This window comes from Saccostrea echinata, unplaced genomic scaffold, assembly GCF_033153115.1.
Source record: "Saccostrea echinata isolate AGI-Se365-2 ecotype Australia unplaced genomic scaffold, CSIRO_AGI_Sech_v1 ptg000056l, whole genome shotgun sequence".
Taxonomy (NCBI): domain Eukaryota; kingdom Metazoa; phylum Mollusca; class Bivalvia; order Ostreida; family Ostreidae; genus Saccostrea; species Saccostrea echinata.
The window spans coordinates 7,600,760-7,618,773 of record NW_026889805.1 but is presented as its reverse complement, the minus strand read 5'-3'; the positions used below and the strand labels follow the sequence as shown (position 1 = coordinate 7,618,773).

Here is an 18,014-nt window from a genome sequence, read left to right as displayed (position 1 = left end):
TTGTAGCTTCATTAAAGACGTAAATAAATCTTAGAGTGGTCAACTATTTATTTAAGAAATAAACAACAATGTTAAAAAGTTCTCTGGGAAATGAACTTGGTTGGTCACGTGATCAAATCCTGTGAAGCCCGAAGGGCTTCTCAGAAGATTTGATCACGTACCAACCAAGTTCATTTCCCAGTGAACTTTTTAACATTGTTGTTTATTACTTTTATTTACATTTGAGACAAATATTCTGAAAAGAACTGCATTTATTACACGAACGGCCCGCCGTATTGCTACGTTGTGACGCACAATGATCTAGAAGCTGTTTGGTCTTGAGAGTTCGCCTCGCTCCAACATTTGAATACTTACATTGATGTTCAGCAGTCCAGTTCAGGAAATATCTGTTCCTAATGCAAAACAATGATCGCTACTGACAATAATCTTACTATTATTGTATGAGTTCTTTATATATGAAGTCAAAAGCGGTGCTATCGTCTTCCGTTTACATACCTTCAGAGGGATTTCGGGTTAAAAAGGTAAGCGTGATTTAGGCTTTCTTCGCATCGAAGAAAGAACAAATGATCATTTGTTGAACGAAGAAAAACATATATGTTCCAATAATTTTATCTTTTTCATCGCTTTAACGGGTTAGAAGTTCCGAAACCAGTGTCACCGTGACAGAAATATGTAGACAGATATCATCGCGCTGTGTGATTCGGTCATGCCATGACCTCTGACCCCCAAATAAGTTCATACAGAATTGAACATATTTTCTCTTCAATAGGTTCATCTAAGAAAAATATTTGCAAATGTAAATAATTACTTTTAGCATGATAGTTCATACAATTGCCCGAAAAGAAGGGAAAAAAGTATCCACAGATTGTATTAGACTGCGATAAAATCTGACGTTCAAAGAAAATATGGTTCATCAACCCTCAAATTAATAATTAAATTGAGAGGATTTTGATTAGAAATATTTATTTATCATTTTATTAAAACCTGTTTCCAACAATCCTCCAAAAGAGATTCTAGTATTGTCAGTCTACACGATCCATTGTGGAATACAGATCCCGATGTATTTTCATCGTATTTAAATATAACTTTGTGTGGTAACTGAATATCATACATTTTCAAAGTACAGTATCATGAGCTGATAAACATGTATAAATGCTAATTACCAAAACCCCAAAACTCTCAAAATTCAAAAGTCATACTTTAAAATTACACTGCCCGGGGTATTTTTTGCAAAGTAAGTCAAAGATCAAGTGGATTGCTCATAATGTTTTTGACAAACAGTGCACATGCTCGATAGCGTAGACCTACCTCTTAAATGTCCAAAATATGCTTTATATCGGCATTATGAACTATTATATAAAGTATGTGAAAAGTCAACGGTCACGAGGTTGGTAACCATGGTAATATACAAAAGCCATAGTGCCAAGGAATATATGTGCAAAATATCAAAATCCACACCTCTTACAGTTCTAAAAATATAAGGTGAGACAGACGAACAGCTAGACAGACAGACAGATGCCGGGTAAAGTGATCCCAAAGTGTTGCTCTGCTCTGCAGGCGACACAAAAATATCTAAACAACACATTCTAATACTCAATATACACAGTGTAAAAAGCACTACCAGTTTTAAACGCTATGTATCTGAAAACAGCAAGATCGAATGTTCTTGTTTATAATCCAGACACCGTTTGGACAGTACTTAAAGCTGAACAGGACTCGTAAATTGGCATACGCCATATTTGATCATACTTTCTACGATATCAGCACTGGGATATACCTTTCGCTTCGTTACATCTGACTGCTTTATTGTCAAGGGTAACGGCGTGAAATGGCGACACGTATTCGTTATCTTGCATTGCCTTTGTTTATTAATTTTATTGCAGTTACGTGCATTGTGTTTGTTTGTATACTGCACTGACCTGTGCAACTGTTGTCAGTTGCAAAGTTTTCTTAACTAATCATAATGCAAACAGCTTAAAAGGAATAATGCCCAGTTTTAAAACATGAACATTTTAATCTTAAATGGTAGAATTCCAAATGTAAAAGGCAATGATAACGAACAATGATCGATCTCAAAAAATTTAAACAATACAAATTTGTAAACAGGATATAAAACAAGAACCCTGAAAATTTAAGAAGTGGGATTAGGTGCCTACGAGGAGTAAGCACCCCCTGTCGACCAGTCCAACCCACCGTGAGCCCTGTGTGTTGATCAGGTTAACGAGATAATCCGTAATCAATTTCAGGATAAAACAATGAACTCAATTGATATGAAACAGCCAAAATATCCAAAGATAGTTCTTATTTTCAAACAAGGTCACTAAAACGACATAGAATGTTCGAAATGTTAACTTTTAATGAAATTGTTGAAATCCCTGTGACATCAACTTATTTGTCAGTTGCCTGTCTCGGTTTAAAATTGAACGGAACGTACTAAAAGCATGCTCTTGAGTATCGAATACTGGTACTTTGGGAGACATAAACACTATATACAGGTAATAGTGGTACATCACTATATAATTTAATTGATAAAAACAACAGGTTTTTCTTGAAAAAGGCGTAATTTCGCACACGTTTTTTGCGGCGTAATTTTGGTGACAATGGGATGGAAAGCGAAAAAGGGTAAAACTCATAAAATTTAGGTAAAACATGTGATGAAACCCATCCCACGTGCTTTATGATTGTATACGATTTTTATCCAACCTTATGTATTAAAACTTCACTATCTCTATTCTTTGGAAATCTTGAAAGTTTTTATCTCAGCCCCATCAAGTTCGAGATCACGAGATTTGATGTATAGTCATTTTAAAAAATCAAAACACGACAAGTATTTAATCTAACAAATAATCTATTATCAAGTTTTATTTTCTTTTTTGAAGTCGGGAACACTTGTTTATTCCAGCACGTTGTTGTGGTGCTGATGATGTACACAGAATATATTTAAGAAAAAACATCTGATTGTAATGGATACAAGAGCGTTCATTTAATAGAATGAAATACTTTGACAAACAAGTTCATTTTACCGAGATTACACCCCCTTGAAAGGTGCTTGCAAAAAAAACCCCCATATTTTGTATGTTCATATTAGGAACAATTGAGCTTGGTCGCCTTCAGAGTCTTGAAAATTTATGTAAGTAAGTGTAACAGATAACAAGCCACTAAATGCAAGATACTGGGTAGAAATAGTGGTATTTCGGTGATTGAAATTCACACATATCAATAAATGGTTACTTTTACTACATAATCTACATCAGTTCGATTCGTTCAAACCAGAGTTGATCTTGAACCGGTGTAAGCTTTGAAGATGTTGATGAAATTCTAAAAATGGCAAGTGAAATTCCTCAATAAAGTAGACGAAAGAGGAGGAGATTTCAAACAGAATGCTTTCACAATTTCTGTCAATTTTCATAGATTGCTCGTAAACTCGTTTAGCTTCTCCAGGAATCATTTATCATTGTTTGCTGGTGAACTTGTTAATCTTATTCAGGAACCATTCTTGTAGTTTTGAATTTCATGTTAGAAGAAAAGTGTTGAGCTATACGACAGTTCGAGCACTCTTTTCACATCTAGTCTAAAACTTTGTATAATAATGTTGACAAAGCATCATGATACGATGTTCGTTACATATTCTCAGGAAGTAGCTGTGGTTTACGTCTCATGGCTGATTTTATCGTCTGTTTCTCTATTCTTGCTTTCTTCATCAACTTTTGCAAATCGACCATCATTTCGGCTAGATTTTCCCTACCACATTGTTGGGAGGACTGGCGAATGTGATCAGCATATCTTCGCCCCTTTATCATTTCACTGGAAAACAATGTGCAAAAAAAATGATATAATAAAGGATTTTTATTCTACTGTTAAAAATAATAAATCAAAATTTTTCTTATCTACCTGTAATCAATAGTGTTGTTTCGATCTTTGTCTAAAATTCCGAGCACTTGATCTATGTGTGTATTTGTCAAATGAACGTTCATTTTCTGTAACAAGAACAAAATCAACTTTGTACATGTGTATATAAATGAGTGATATCATCTTTCAATAATAGAAAATCACTCAAAGACTTGTAAACTTACAGCAAAGCCAGCCTTAAGTTCATCACGTGATATTTGTCTGTCATTGTCGGTGTCGAGGGTTCGAAACAGATCAACCAACCGGAAGCCTTCCTGGCGCATGTACTCAAACAAAATCAGAACAGGATTAAAGTCATTCAGATGTCGAGTCCGTCCTATGTGAGTGATCGGTTTAGTGACCAGGTCCCTGTGATGTAATTTGATATTTCTTTTCTCCATCAAATTCCATGCTTGTCTCTGAAACTTTTCATCTATTGGAATGTCCTGTAGCAAAATTTTTAGAGTGATTAGACAAAATCAGATTACAGATAAAGCTAATTCAGTGTCTTTTTCTTATTTTCACTTTGAAATGTTGATGTTAGGGAATCCTTTTATTTCAACTAAAACCCTTTTTGAACAAAAACAAGGTTATGGAATGATGCATTTTAGATCAAAAGCTGCAACATTTTAGGTCTGAAAAGCTCCTGAACTCATTCCAAAGGATTACACTTTTCAACAATGGGAAGATTATGATATATCATTGCCATGTGACCTCGGCCCTGGATCAAGATAAAACCACGCTTTACGGTCTAAAGTGCTAAAGAACGGATGTACTATTATTGACTTTTACAACGTTGTAGCTAGCATCTTTATAAAATCAGCTGCTTCGATACGCTACAGCTTACGATAAGCTGGTTTTAATCTAATTATACGTAGCACGCTATCTCATTCATGATTTTCAAACGTTATTGCACCTAGACCTTGAGAGTAAGTCCTTGAATCATGACACAATCACCATTACTCTTAAGGGGTATGTGATGCACGATTTTCATCTGTCTCTTACCTGTATGTCGATTTCTTCCAGTACTGAGGATTGAGAATTCTCATACACCTTCAGTATGGCTAAGGCACCATCTGTAGTAATGGGGTTTCCATAAATCTATAATATAGAATGGTTAATAATAAATCTATAATATAGAATGGTTAATAATAACTTCTGTTTGGTATCAAAAGAATATATCTAACTGTCTGTAACAGTTAGAATGGTTTTTTTATTTAACTCACCTTTAAATTTTGCAGAGTACTGTTGGATTGTAGGCCTTTCAGGAAATTGCCCAAAGTATGAAACGTTATCCTATTGTGGGAAACGTCAAGAATTCGTAGCGTGTGATTTTTTGAGAGGTTTGTACCGAAAGCTCTGCAGCCATGCTCTGCAAGTCCATTCCATGACAGATTCACGTGTTCAAGCTCCACGTTTTTCTTTAAAGAAAGCAAAATTAATGAAACAGACATTAGATCGAGATTATACAATTTATTGTGATGTAAATAAGTAGTGTTTGACTTCATGAGCATGATTACTGTATACACTCAGGCATCTCATAGTATTATAGATCTTGGTAGCTTATGTTGACTATAAAAGGTATTAATATGTCTGAATGTAGGACAGATAAATAACCGATGAGTAACTTTTGACGAGTCGTAGATGGTAAATAGGGTGTGAAAATTTTCTGTAAAATGATACTTTAATTAATTTTCATTTAATACCGATACTTTGACATTATATGATGATATTCTACTATTCTGATACTTTGTCATTGTATCATGATATTTGTCATACTATTCTGATACTATGTCATATGTGATGATTTTGTCATGCTATGTCGATAACTTGTCATAATATGATTTTCTCATACTATGCTGATTACCATATAACAGTGTTTTTAGCGACAATCCAATTTTCGCTTTCGCATTTTTCAGATCGCAAAAACTTAAACTCACATTAAATTGTTACCAATTTTGTTTATTAGATTACATGGATAACTGTTCTGTTAAACCACCATACTATGCTGCTACTTTGTCATTATGTAATTACATTTTGTCATACTATGCTGATACTTTGTCGTTATATAATCATATTTTGTCATACTATGCTGATACTTTGTCATCATTTAATTATATTTTGTCATATTGTGCTGATACATTGTCATTACATGATTATATTTTGTCATACTATGCTGATACGTCGTCATTATATGATTATATTTTGTTATACTATGCTGATACTTTGGCATTTTTGAACACTGAAAAGATTTTAAGCAGATTTTAAGCATTATTATGATGACATTTGTCATTCTATGCTGATACTTTGACATTATATGATGCTGATGGTTTGCAAAATACCAATTAGGGCATGCAAAAAACTTACACAGCTTCGTCATTTCTATAGGAAACTGAGAATTAAGTTCTTAACAGAATTATGATGTTTTTTTTCAAAAAAGATTTTGATAACATTTAAATAGGTATTAAAGCATGCTTACACAAATAGACTCTGTAATTATACGAGCACCTTGTCGACGTATGTGATTCCAGCTGAGATCCAGGTATTTTATCGTTAAATTTGACGCTGCAAATATTAATAACAATAATGAAAATATAATGAATTGATACTTAAAGGGTTTTTATCACGTATCTATATTTCTTAAAAATAAAGCACTATTATATTCTTGAAACATTTAATTATCGTTTAATTATGAAATAAAGTTGAAAACGGCCGAAATTAGACGATAAAACGCCCGAAATATAGGGTCCTCGAAGCAAAAATCTCCAACAATTAGATAGGGGTCACGTGGTACTGAAACGTCATAGGTGTCAATGGTCAATAGAACTCGTAAAGCTTATCGTAAGAAAAATATTTTGAATAGATTTTTACGCTAAATAAATAAAATACACAATATGGCCGGTTGAAATTTTGACATCGACTATGTTCCTTTGGTTATGGACGGTCAATCTTTTATGTATGAACGTCTAGCAGAGAGAAATAACCAGAAAATATGCTAAGAAGTCACCGAAGACGAAGCCGTTGACAACTCGGGACTTCGACTAAAAAGAATGAATTACTGAAGTTTAACTTCGTAAACATTTATAAATATGGGAATTTTAAATTCTCCTTTATTATTATTTTTAATTAATTATACATAAATAAATCCTGTACATCTTCTATCTGTTCCAGCAGTGAATATCACGTACTAGAAATGGGTGTCGGGTGGTTACGTTCCGATTCCGTGTTCGACCCGCGTGGTTACGACCCAAGTGGTTTCGACCTCCTCTAATATTTATCCCAATATGTGAATACCTGAGTACAGGGGTATACACTGTGCGGTAAACAAATGGATATCCGGTAGCTGTATATTGTATGGCTTCAGAGATGTGCGTGTCAATAGGTAGTTGTTTCCGTATGTGTAGTCAACATGCAGTTAGAAGGTTTCCTAACATTTTTTGTACTATCGCGAAGCATGGATGTTGATGAATTTGTTTAGTAATGAATTATATTTGAACAGTTTTCCATAAAAATTAATCAAATACTTCTTCAAATGTACCGTGATCACATATGCACTATCTAAACATTAATGTAGATTTCTCCAAATTATGATACAAAAATATACGTGGTCGATACAAAAAAAAAAATGTAGACGAAAAAATAAAATGTAAAACTGTTGAAAGTGTTAATTAATATCGTTCCGAAGCAATTAATTGCTTTGGAACGAAACCACTCGGGTCGAACATGGATTCGTGTCGAAACCACGCGGGTCGAACAAGTAATCGGAACGTAACCACCCGCATTCCTAGAAATGACACTCTTCAATGGCGCCGTACGCCATTACGAAGTTAACAACATTCCTACTAGATTCTGTGCGATTTTTTAAAATGCGTGTTTGTCATTTATCATTTTTTTAAAGGTATCTTTCCTTAAAATATTTTATAGGACAGAAAAAAAATTGTGATCGATCGAACATAAACGATTGTTGTGAATGGAGATAAACGCCATCGCATTTGCAGAAAAAGGCCCCCTTTCATCCCTCGAGATATTAGGTTCGTTCGCCCTATCTACCTGTTCGCATGAGTCCGTTCGCGCAGGGTCCGTTCGCCATTATTCTTGTTCGCCCTATATCTCGTTCGCCCTATTATATATACAGTATATAGTAAATGTTAACATTTATTATTAATTTTATTCAATATTTTACGACTTGGTGTTTTTTTTCAAATGTTGTTACAGTATTTTTTTTATTTACCGTAATCTTAATTAAATAATTCAAATTTGATATTTATGCTCTTTAAATGCTTAATTGATTTAATTATACTTAATAATGTCACTGTATTTTAGGGGATCATACAATCTGCGTTATGTTTTGAAAACAATTAAAGGACTGGGACGTTAATTTCTGTTGGTCTGTCGGGTCTTTGAAAGTACAGGTATTTATAGTGTGACCACATGCATACGTCTGTTGTCTCCCGTCTGCAATTTATTAAGTTTCGTGTGATTTAACCAGGGACGTAGCATCGTTTTGGAAAGTCGGGAGGTACATATAATTTATTTTAAAAATCCATTGGTTCAATATTCAACTTTCTGCAATATAAATAAGGCGAACGGACCCTGTGCGAACAAGTTTTAGTGCGATCGAACTCTGGGCGAAGGGGAATGAGGGCGAACGGCGTCAAGGGCGAACAAGTTTTAGGGCGAACGAACATACAACCCTCGAGATATTAGGTTCGTTCGCCCTATCTACCTGTTCGCATGAGTCCGTTCGCGCAGGGTCCGTTCGCCATTATTCTTGTTCGCCCTATATCTCGTTCGCCCTATTATATATACAGTATATAGTAAATGTTAACATTTATTATTAATTTTATTCAATATTTTACGACTTGGTGTTTTTTTTCAAATGTTGTTACAGTATTTTTTTTATTTACCGTAATCTTAATTAAATAATTCAAATTTGATATTTATGCTCTTTAAATGCTTAATTGATTTAATTATACTTAATAATGTCACTGTATTTTAGGGGATCATACAATCTGCGTTATGTTTTGAAAACAATTAAAGGACTGGGACGTTAATTTCTGTTGGTCTGTCGGGTCTTTGAAAGTACAGGTATTTATAGTGTGACCACATGCATACGTCTGTTGTCTCCCGTCTGCAATTTATTAAGTTTCGTGTGATTTAACCAGGGACGTAGCATCGTTTTGGAAAGTCGGGAGGTACATATAATTTATTTTAAAAATCCATTGGTTCAATATTCAACTTTCTGCAATATAAATAAGGCGAACGGACCCTGTGCGAACAAGTTTTAGTGCGATCGAACTCTGGGCGAAGGGGAATGAGGGCGAACGGCGTCAAGGGCGAACAAGTTTTAGGGCGAACGAACATACAACCCTCGAGATATTAGGTTCGTTCGCCCTATCTACCTGTTCGCATGAGTCCGTTCGCGCAGGGTCCGTTCGCCATTATTCTTGTTCGCCCTATATCTCGTTCGCCCTATTATATATACAGTATATAGTAAATGTTAACATTTATTATTAATTTTATTCAATATTTTACGACTTGGTGTTTTTTTTCAAATGTTGTTACAGTATTTTTTTTATTTACCGTAATCTTAATTAAATAATTCAAATTTGATATTTATGCTCTTTAAATGCTTAATTGATTTAATTATACTTAATAATGTCACTGTATTTTAGGGGATCATACAATCTGCGTTATGTTTTGAAAACAATTAAAGGACTGGGACGTTAATTTCTGTTGGTCTGTCGGGTCTTTGAAAGTACAGGTATTTATAGTGTGACCACATGCATACGTCTGTTGTCTCCCGTCTGCAATTTATTAAGTTTCGTGTGATTTAACCAGGGACGTAGCATCGTTTTGGAAAGTCGGGAGGTACATATAATTTATTTTAAAAATCCATTGGTTCAATATTCAACTTTCTGCAATATAAATAAGGCGAACGGACCCTGTGCGAACAAGTTTTAGTGCGATCGAACTCTGGGCGAAGGGGAATGAGGGCGAACGGCGTCAAGGGCGAACAAGTTTTAGGGCGAACGAACATACAACCCTCGAGATATTAGGTTCGTTCGCCCTATCTACCTGTTCGCATGAGTCCGTTCGCGCAGGGTCCGTTCGCCATTATTCTTGTTCGCCCTATATCTCGTTCGCCCTATTATATATACAGTATATAGTAAATGTTAACATTTATTATTAATTTTATTCAATATTTTACGACTTGGTGTTTTTTTTCAAATGTTGTTACAGTATTTTTTTTATTTACCGTAATCTTAATTAAATAATTCAAATTTGATATTTATGCTCTTTAAATGCTTAATTGATTTAATTATACTTAATAATGTCACTGTATTTTAGGGGATCATACAATCTGCGTTATGTTTTGAAAACAATTAAAGGACTGGGACGTTAATTTCTGTTGGTCTGTCGGGTCTTTGAAAGTACAGGTATTTATAGTGTGACCACATGCATACGTCTGTTGTCTCCCGTCTGCAATTTATTAAGTTTCGTGTGATTTAACCAGGGACGTAGCATCGTTTTGGAAAGTCGGGAGGTACATATAATTTATTTTAAAAATCCATTGGTTCAATATTCAACTTTCTGCAATATAAATAAGGCGAACGGACCCTGTGCGAACAAGTTTTAGTGCGATCGAACTCTGGGCGAAGGGGAATGAGGGCGAACGGCGTCAAGGGCGAACAAGTTTTAGGGCGAACGAACATACAACCATCTCTCGACCAAGTCTAGGAAATGTGGAAAAAAATTCCTAAGACCTTTCTTGTGCACATTTGTGCATCCTAAGGCCATAAATTATACCTTACTAGCTGTCAATTATCCATTTATCACTTAATTATTTTATAACCGTAAACAGGTTTAACAGACACAACAAATGAGCTCTTTTTTATACACAATAAGTACTTCGCTTGACCAGAATTGACACCTATGACGTCAGAGCAATGGCGCGTAACATCGGCGATCAAAATATGCATATTGAGAAACTTTGAATCGCTGAAACATCAAAAATATTAATTTTTTAGCAAATATTTTTAAATTTATGATTTTAATAGCATGTAAACTTTGTCATATCAAAAAATTTTGAGACGTGATAAAAACCCTTTAAATTTAAAAAAAAAAAACTGAGGCATCGTAAAATGTAAATTATCTCATTATATGACGCGTACCTATTGCTGGTCCTAAGATACACCCTGTCTCACTGTCGATCAGATTTCCAGATAGATTCAGGTGTTCTATGTAGTCATTCGTCTGAAAAAGTAAGAACCTCTAATGGAATCTGTGTATTTCATTTATTTTCAAATATGCCCCGATATGCAAGCACCGCAATTCTCTAAAAGTTGAAATAACGTGTGGACAACTTACCCTTATAAATTTGGCCATGTCTTCGGCGTTTTTCTTGTCAATGTTGTTTTCTTTAGAAAAAAAGAGAAGATATTTTTGTCGATTAAGGGGAAATACGTTTGTAAAATCTCTTTAAAACGAGATAAATGATTTGGGAAGCAGGGAGGGGGTATCAAATCTGATGGCAATGTTTTAAAGCACTGACATTTTGTGCATTGTTATGTCCAACAAATCCCACAACATCATGAGTAAGAACATCGTCGCAAACCACGACAAAAATGTACGCGCGTCTCCCATTCTGGCGGTTATAGGAGAGAGCTATATGAGGACTAAGGACCTTGGCTTGAAACTCTCAAGCCATGGCTCGTAGTCTGTATATAACTCTCTCAATGAGAGAGTAGGCGAGAGTTATGTGCGGGCTAGGACGGTGGCTTTGAGACAATGTAGGAGAGAGTTATGTGCGGACTACTAACCGTGGCTTGAGAGAGTACGAGAGAGCTATAAGTGAAGACTAGGACCATGGCTTGAGACGATGGAGTAAGAAATCGAAAAACTCTTGGCAATCTTTTGATAATCTGTGACTGGATACTAAGTGATTTGCCATTATAAAATTAATAAAATAAGTCAACAGCCTCAGACTTACTTGATATGTCTAAATACGTTATACTCTTATTCTCCAGGAGAGCCTTGGTGAGTGATTTAAAACCTGTTGCATCCATGTTCACAGCAGACATTTCCTTAAATTAAAAAAAAAGAATGTTTTAGGTACCAAATATACCGGGTATTTACATCAATAGAATATTCTCTCCTTTATTTCTTATGTAAGGTAACCACATTGCTGTTATCTATAGTCAGCTGTATTTCAAAATTGGAAAAATTAAAAGTGAATTATTTTTACTATTTTGTCTATGGCTCTTCCTTCTAGGTAACAGAAGGATCGATATAACATTATATTACCAAACCTAAATAAAACTATATAAATTGTAATTATGCATTATACACTTATTTCATGACCACGAGGTGAACAGTCAAACTGTTGTCCCGAGGTAATGGGTAAGACCTGGGAAACTGTTGTCCGAGGCTGAAGGCTGAGGACAACAGTTTCTCAGGACTTCCCCATTATCGAGGGACAACAGTTTGACTGTTTCCCGAGTCGTCATGAAATGTGTTTTATAACCTAACATACATTGACTCTTTAAAGTAATGATATAGATGTAATAATCAATGGCTTTTAAAAATACATCGACAACAGTTTGTAGCATTTCTTGAAACCAACCTCAACAAGATAAATATTAATCAAACTCTCACACCGATTGATGTAAAATCAGAAAATTTATGGAGTAATATTATTAGGCACTAATAAATTGATGTATACATGTATTGTTTAGTAAACAATATATGATGACTTGAAGGTTTGAATATAACACGCTGAGTCAGACGTTTAAGGCAAAGATCTCTGGCGAGTGAAAGGAGCCTACATTTTCTCAAAATAACCTTCAGAAAAGGTGTTCTTGGCCACTTACTTGAAAGGATAATAATTGAATGTATATGGGTATCGGGATTACTTTTCAAACGATAATTTCAAATTGAATGCCATGAAAATGCCTCGTTTTCTACATAATTCAATATTGTAGCTGTAAAGTACGGGAAATTAATTATGACGTGATAATGGATCATTGTCTGTATCATTACTTTGAGAAAATATTAAGTAGATTAAGTAATAAAACATTTATTTCATGACAAATCGGGAAACATTCAAACTGTTGTCCCTCGATAATGGAGAAGACCTGGGAAACTTTTTACTTCGGCCTTGGTCATCAGTTTCCCAGGTCTTCCGCATTTCCTCGGGACAACATTTCTGTTGATGAATATCCACCTGACTTTGGACATTACTACTAGTCTAGAAGTATATTATGTTTATTGCTTCAGATAAATAGCAATCGGTTTGCATGAAAATATTCAGTGGATGTAAATATATTATTCGACTAGTTTTTAAGACGACTTTAAGAGAAAGAGTCATTTCTCAAAACTCACCAATTTTTCGATGAAAGGATTTTCTGTTATGACGTCAGCAAGGTAGGTGACACCTTTGGTTCCAAGGTTGTTGTTTGAGACATTCAGGGACGTTATACACGCATTGTTCTGAAGTATATCATTTAATATCCATGTTTTAGGACTTTAAAAAAGGTTCTGTCGTTACAAAAATGCCAGTCTTACTTCTTGAAAGTGATTTGCGAAATAAAAACACAAAACATTATACCTGAACACTGTAAAATAAATCCAATGAAAACAAAATATCATTTGATTTTTATATGAAGCATTTATTGATATCCCGATACTCAAACTTGCACAAGTACTCACAATAAGAATAATTGAAATTGCCCGGAAGTCTATTGGCATAAGCTGGTTGTACGATATGTTTGCGTGTGGGTTGTTCAGCTGACGGACGAAGGCATTACAAGGAATAATCCCTAGCTCTTCACACAGCGAGCGATACTGAAGGTCTTCGGTTGTATGAAGTCTTTTCATCCCAATGTTATCAACATCTAAACAAAAAAAAATGCGCTTGTCGTTCTCCTGCATTTTTCAGCTTACACATTGACCATACAATTTAATTTTACATGTAGATAAAAAAGATAAATAAGTAACCGTGTCAGGCCCGTAGCAGTGGTTTTAAAAGTAGGCGAGGGTGGCAATCTCCAAAACTGACAAGCCAAAAGAAAAAACTAAACTGTCCAAACTCGAAAATCCTAGGGGGCTTACTTTTTGGTACATTTTTTCAATACTCAGAAAAAAAAAGTCGGGGTGCACCCCCGCCCCCACCTTCTACGGACCCGTGTTTTGGAGCTTTTTGCAAGAGACCGGATTTCTATGTTCATGACGTGCTCTAATATACATACCATCTAAAACAGTTTCACAGTCTGAACTTTCATCTTCGTATTCGTCGCTTTCGTCTGCGTTTGATGATTTGGACGTCCGTTTTTTCCTTCTCATTTTCATGATGTTATTAACTTTACACGCCACTTTCCTGAATGAATGTTTGTCGTCTATGATGCCTTCGGGGCGGGCGCTATTGGGACGGACAGACAGCTCAGTGGGACGGATTGACAATTCGGCCGGATCTCGTATCAGGCATTCAGAAGAGGGTCTAGTGGGTAAGGTCTTCCGGTTTCTCCCTCTTATCTTTGGCAACTTACCCTGACGAAGCGGGGAGAGTTGACGAGTGTGTACTACCCTGCGCATTTGTCTGTAAGATGAGTAAGACGAAGATATATATTAATAATATTAATTATTTTCTTTACCTTATGTTATATATGCTTAATATATAAAGGAAACTCCAGATTGAGGTGATAAAGGAGTTACCACGTCATTCTGCGAGTTTCATTTATATATTAAGCAGATAACATAAGGCAAAATCAGTTATGTAAATTTGAAAATCCAACATTTTTTGAAAATTATATCGACACTTTATATATTTTTGAAATAGAGTTTATTAATCCCTTCTCTCTTTGAATCATTTAAGTACAAGGCCATGGCAGTCCGTGGATATCTCCGATAAATCGAAACATTAATTTAAACATATTTTTATTTAATAAATCTATAATAGGTCAAGACAAAGACAATAAATAATAATACTTGTACATGATAATAAAAATACTAATAGTCCAAAATAAAGATTCAAAATCAAGTATTATTCCTCAATATTGTATAAAAAAAAAAAAAAGACGATGACCCCCTAATTATGTATAAATTATTTACTTACTGTTCCAGCTTTAATATGAGTATTGTAAAATTGTACACTTATTATAGTATTTAAAATATTACAATATACTTAGATTAGTCTCTTAGTAGATTTAATAAATTCATGTACATATGAAAAAATCGAAACATTCAACTAAGCCTGAATTAAAAACTAATTTCTGATTGTAATTTTCCCTGAAAATATATCGAATTCAACACCAAGAGCTCACTAAATGATACCCCCCTCCCCCCATATGATTATAATGGCAAAGTCCATGTTTTGCTCTTGGAAACCCGAAATAAGTGTCAGATCGAAAAGAAAAATAGGAGGTGCACAATGGCATTATGTATTAAAGAATCTGTGAAAGTATCATTAAATTTTATTAGATGGTATAGGAGGAGTTGCGGATAAGAGATGGGTACCCTTCAATATTATAGAAAGAATGGCAGTGTCCATGTTTTGCTATGGGAAACCCGAAATATGTGTCCGATCAAAAAGTAAAATATGAGGTGCACAATGGCACTATGTAACAAAGATTCTGTGAAAGTTTCATTAAATTTCATTCAATGGTATAAGAGGAGTTGCGGATAAGAGATGGGTACTCCAAAGCGTAACAGACGGACGGACAGACACCCCGATCACTATATACCCTCCCACATTTCAAGCGGGGGGCGGGTATAAAAAAGGCACCACTTGATTTCATTAAAAGGGTTTTTAAAAAATGTACCATTTGATTTCATGATTAAGGTTCTTCCACAAGGAACGATGTATACTTTAACTTGTATAGTGATTCGTAAGGTTTTTTTCTCATCCCTTTGTTGACCAATTAAAGTTATAACATTAAGTATGAATAAAATTGACGTTCTATAATTTTTTTTCGCACATCAACGCACATGTACTCGTATATGTGTCCCATGTCAAGAAATAGTAACCCCTGCATTAATTACAGTCGTCACTATGATTCATTATACTTTTTAGCTTTTTGAAATGACAGAAAATCATATTAGTTGCTTTTTTTTTAAAGGTTGTGTTAACGTTCTTCTCGATTTTGAGTCAGATTTAAGTACATGTAGCTGCATTTGACGATTCATTTGAAAAAGAAATGCTTAGTAGCTAGGATGGATAACTAACTGTAGAAATGCATCCATGTCAGCTGTTCGATCCTAATCAAGCAATAACTAAAATAGTTTTAAACGGAGGATGGATAAGTCTCTGCTTTCATATGATTTTAATAATCATAAACTTGATACCCTTAAAGGTATACACTTATTTTCTATATTTTTCAAACACGACTGACATCTTTCCTTCTTTATTATTTACCTATGTATTTATTGTTTACCTTTAAATAAAACATTTGTCATCTATTTTATTATTTTTCCCTCTAAATGTAAACAATGGTCTGAAATTGTGGACAGAAAAACATTTGTTTTACAGTCTTAAAATTACCAATCATTCAAATAAACTTTATTTTCTTGAAATTATAGTGTCAAAATGTATATATAACACGTTTTCTTATTTAACCTATGTAACTTTTTGATACTAAAATATTATTGAATAATATCATTAAAAATTTGGGGAGGAAAAAAATACCTGTTCATTGCATCCTTTGTAAATCCTTATTTGAATGCACACAATATTTTTTTTAATTAATTGATAAATGTTGTTGTTGACAGTTTTAGAGCACACAAGATCTGACAGGTAGAAATTGCTTATCTAAACATGGTAATCTAGTTAAGCTAACACCTATCGCAAACAAGGGGCAGTAATATTACGTAAGAACAATGGAAACAAAATTAAAGAACTCTTTGTACTATGCTTAATTTTTTAACCCTCTCTTTATATTTTGTTTCTTTTCCACGTTCTTTGTTCGACTTGAGATTTTGTTTGGACTTATTTCCCTGGACTTTCGTGACCACAGTACGAAAAACATTTTAAAAGACCTTTATGAAATTTGAGAAGATGAAGTTCTTAAAACTGATGAAGTAAATAATACATGTAGCAGTATATATATGCAGTAGTATATATAATATATGTAGTAGTATATAAAATATATGTAGTAGTATATGCAAACTGATTTCTAGGAAAGGTTAGAGCATAGAACATTGGGGCTGCTAGAAAATAATTTATTTAGAAGAAATGAACATACATTCGAATTACCAAAGATAATCATTTTCAATAAAATGAAAAATTGGACTTGCAAAATAGCATTGACTATTTATAAATATTTTTTTCATGAATATTCATCAAACAAAACTGAATTTACAGACTATTATTGAAATCATGCTCTCACAACCTTGCCCTAGATTTTTTTTTTTTTAAATCAGAATATTATATAATTTGGTCAAGTGCCTAATTAATATGCAAGTCAATTAACCGGGTTGTGATTGGGTCTGACGTCTGTGGTCGGGAACTATGGAAATATTAACACGGGATGCTTCATGTGTAGACAGCATTTTGTTTTTGTTTTGAACATAATTATTTTATTGAATGAATCAAAAGGATTGGAAAAAAGTTCTTACAGCTTACTGCATCCTCTCCTTAAATATACCAATATGTCATGCAATTGAAATAGAACATAGAAAATGTAAAGTTAACAATCGATATAAGTGAAAATTCTGTTAGATAACATAGCAATTAAAATTTACAGGTTTCATTAATAAATTTATGCACAACAGCAAAAATAATTATATGAGTTTGTAAAGGCAAAACATCAACCATTATAACAAAGTATCAATGGTGACCAATTCGTCAAATATAAATAGGCAGTTATTTAAAAAGATTATTCCTAGTGTTTGGATAATTTCTACAGGCAAAAAAAAAAAGAAAAAAAGAAAAAGAAATGATAAACATCTTCATACTCCCCACATCAACATGAAGGACTGTTGATAATATTACATTTGTGTAGATCATGGTTAAGTATATACAATTATGTCTATTAAATTTGTATATAAAGCTTACCAAATGAAAAATAGATTGGGGGATTTTTTACTTCTATACGAGTAGTTAAGTTTTTACGAAATGCATTGAGTGAGAT

The 18,014-nt window shown here is 34.0% G+C and overlaps 1 protein-coding gene across 1 annotated transcript; it reads right to left on the bottom strand.

Moving 5' to 3' along the window:
* Positions 1 to 3,620: 3,620 nt before the first annotated feature.
* Positions 3,621 to 14,481, bottom strand: LOC133173577 (leucine-rich repeat-containing protein 74B-like). The gene is made up of 12 exons (XM_061308557.1): positions 14,139 to 14,481; positions 13,600 to 13,784; positions 13,273 to 13,380; positions 11,882 to 11,975; positions 11,260 to 11,309; positions 11,064 to 11,145; positions 6,368 to 6,453; positions 5,115 to 5,309; positions 4,894 to 4,989; positions 4,074 to 4,334; positions 3,892 to 3,977; positions 3,621 to 3,804 (listed from the first exon to the last, which is right to left on the bottom strand). Exons 1-12 carry the CDS (start codon positions 14,479 to 14,481, stop codon positions 3,621 to 3,623), a joined length of 1,770 nt encoding a protein of 589 aa, XP_061164541.1.
* Positions 14,482 to 18,014: the final 3,533 nt, after the last annotated feature.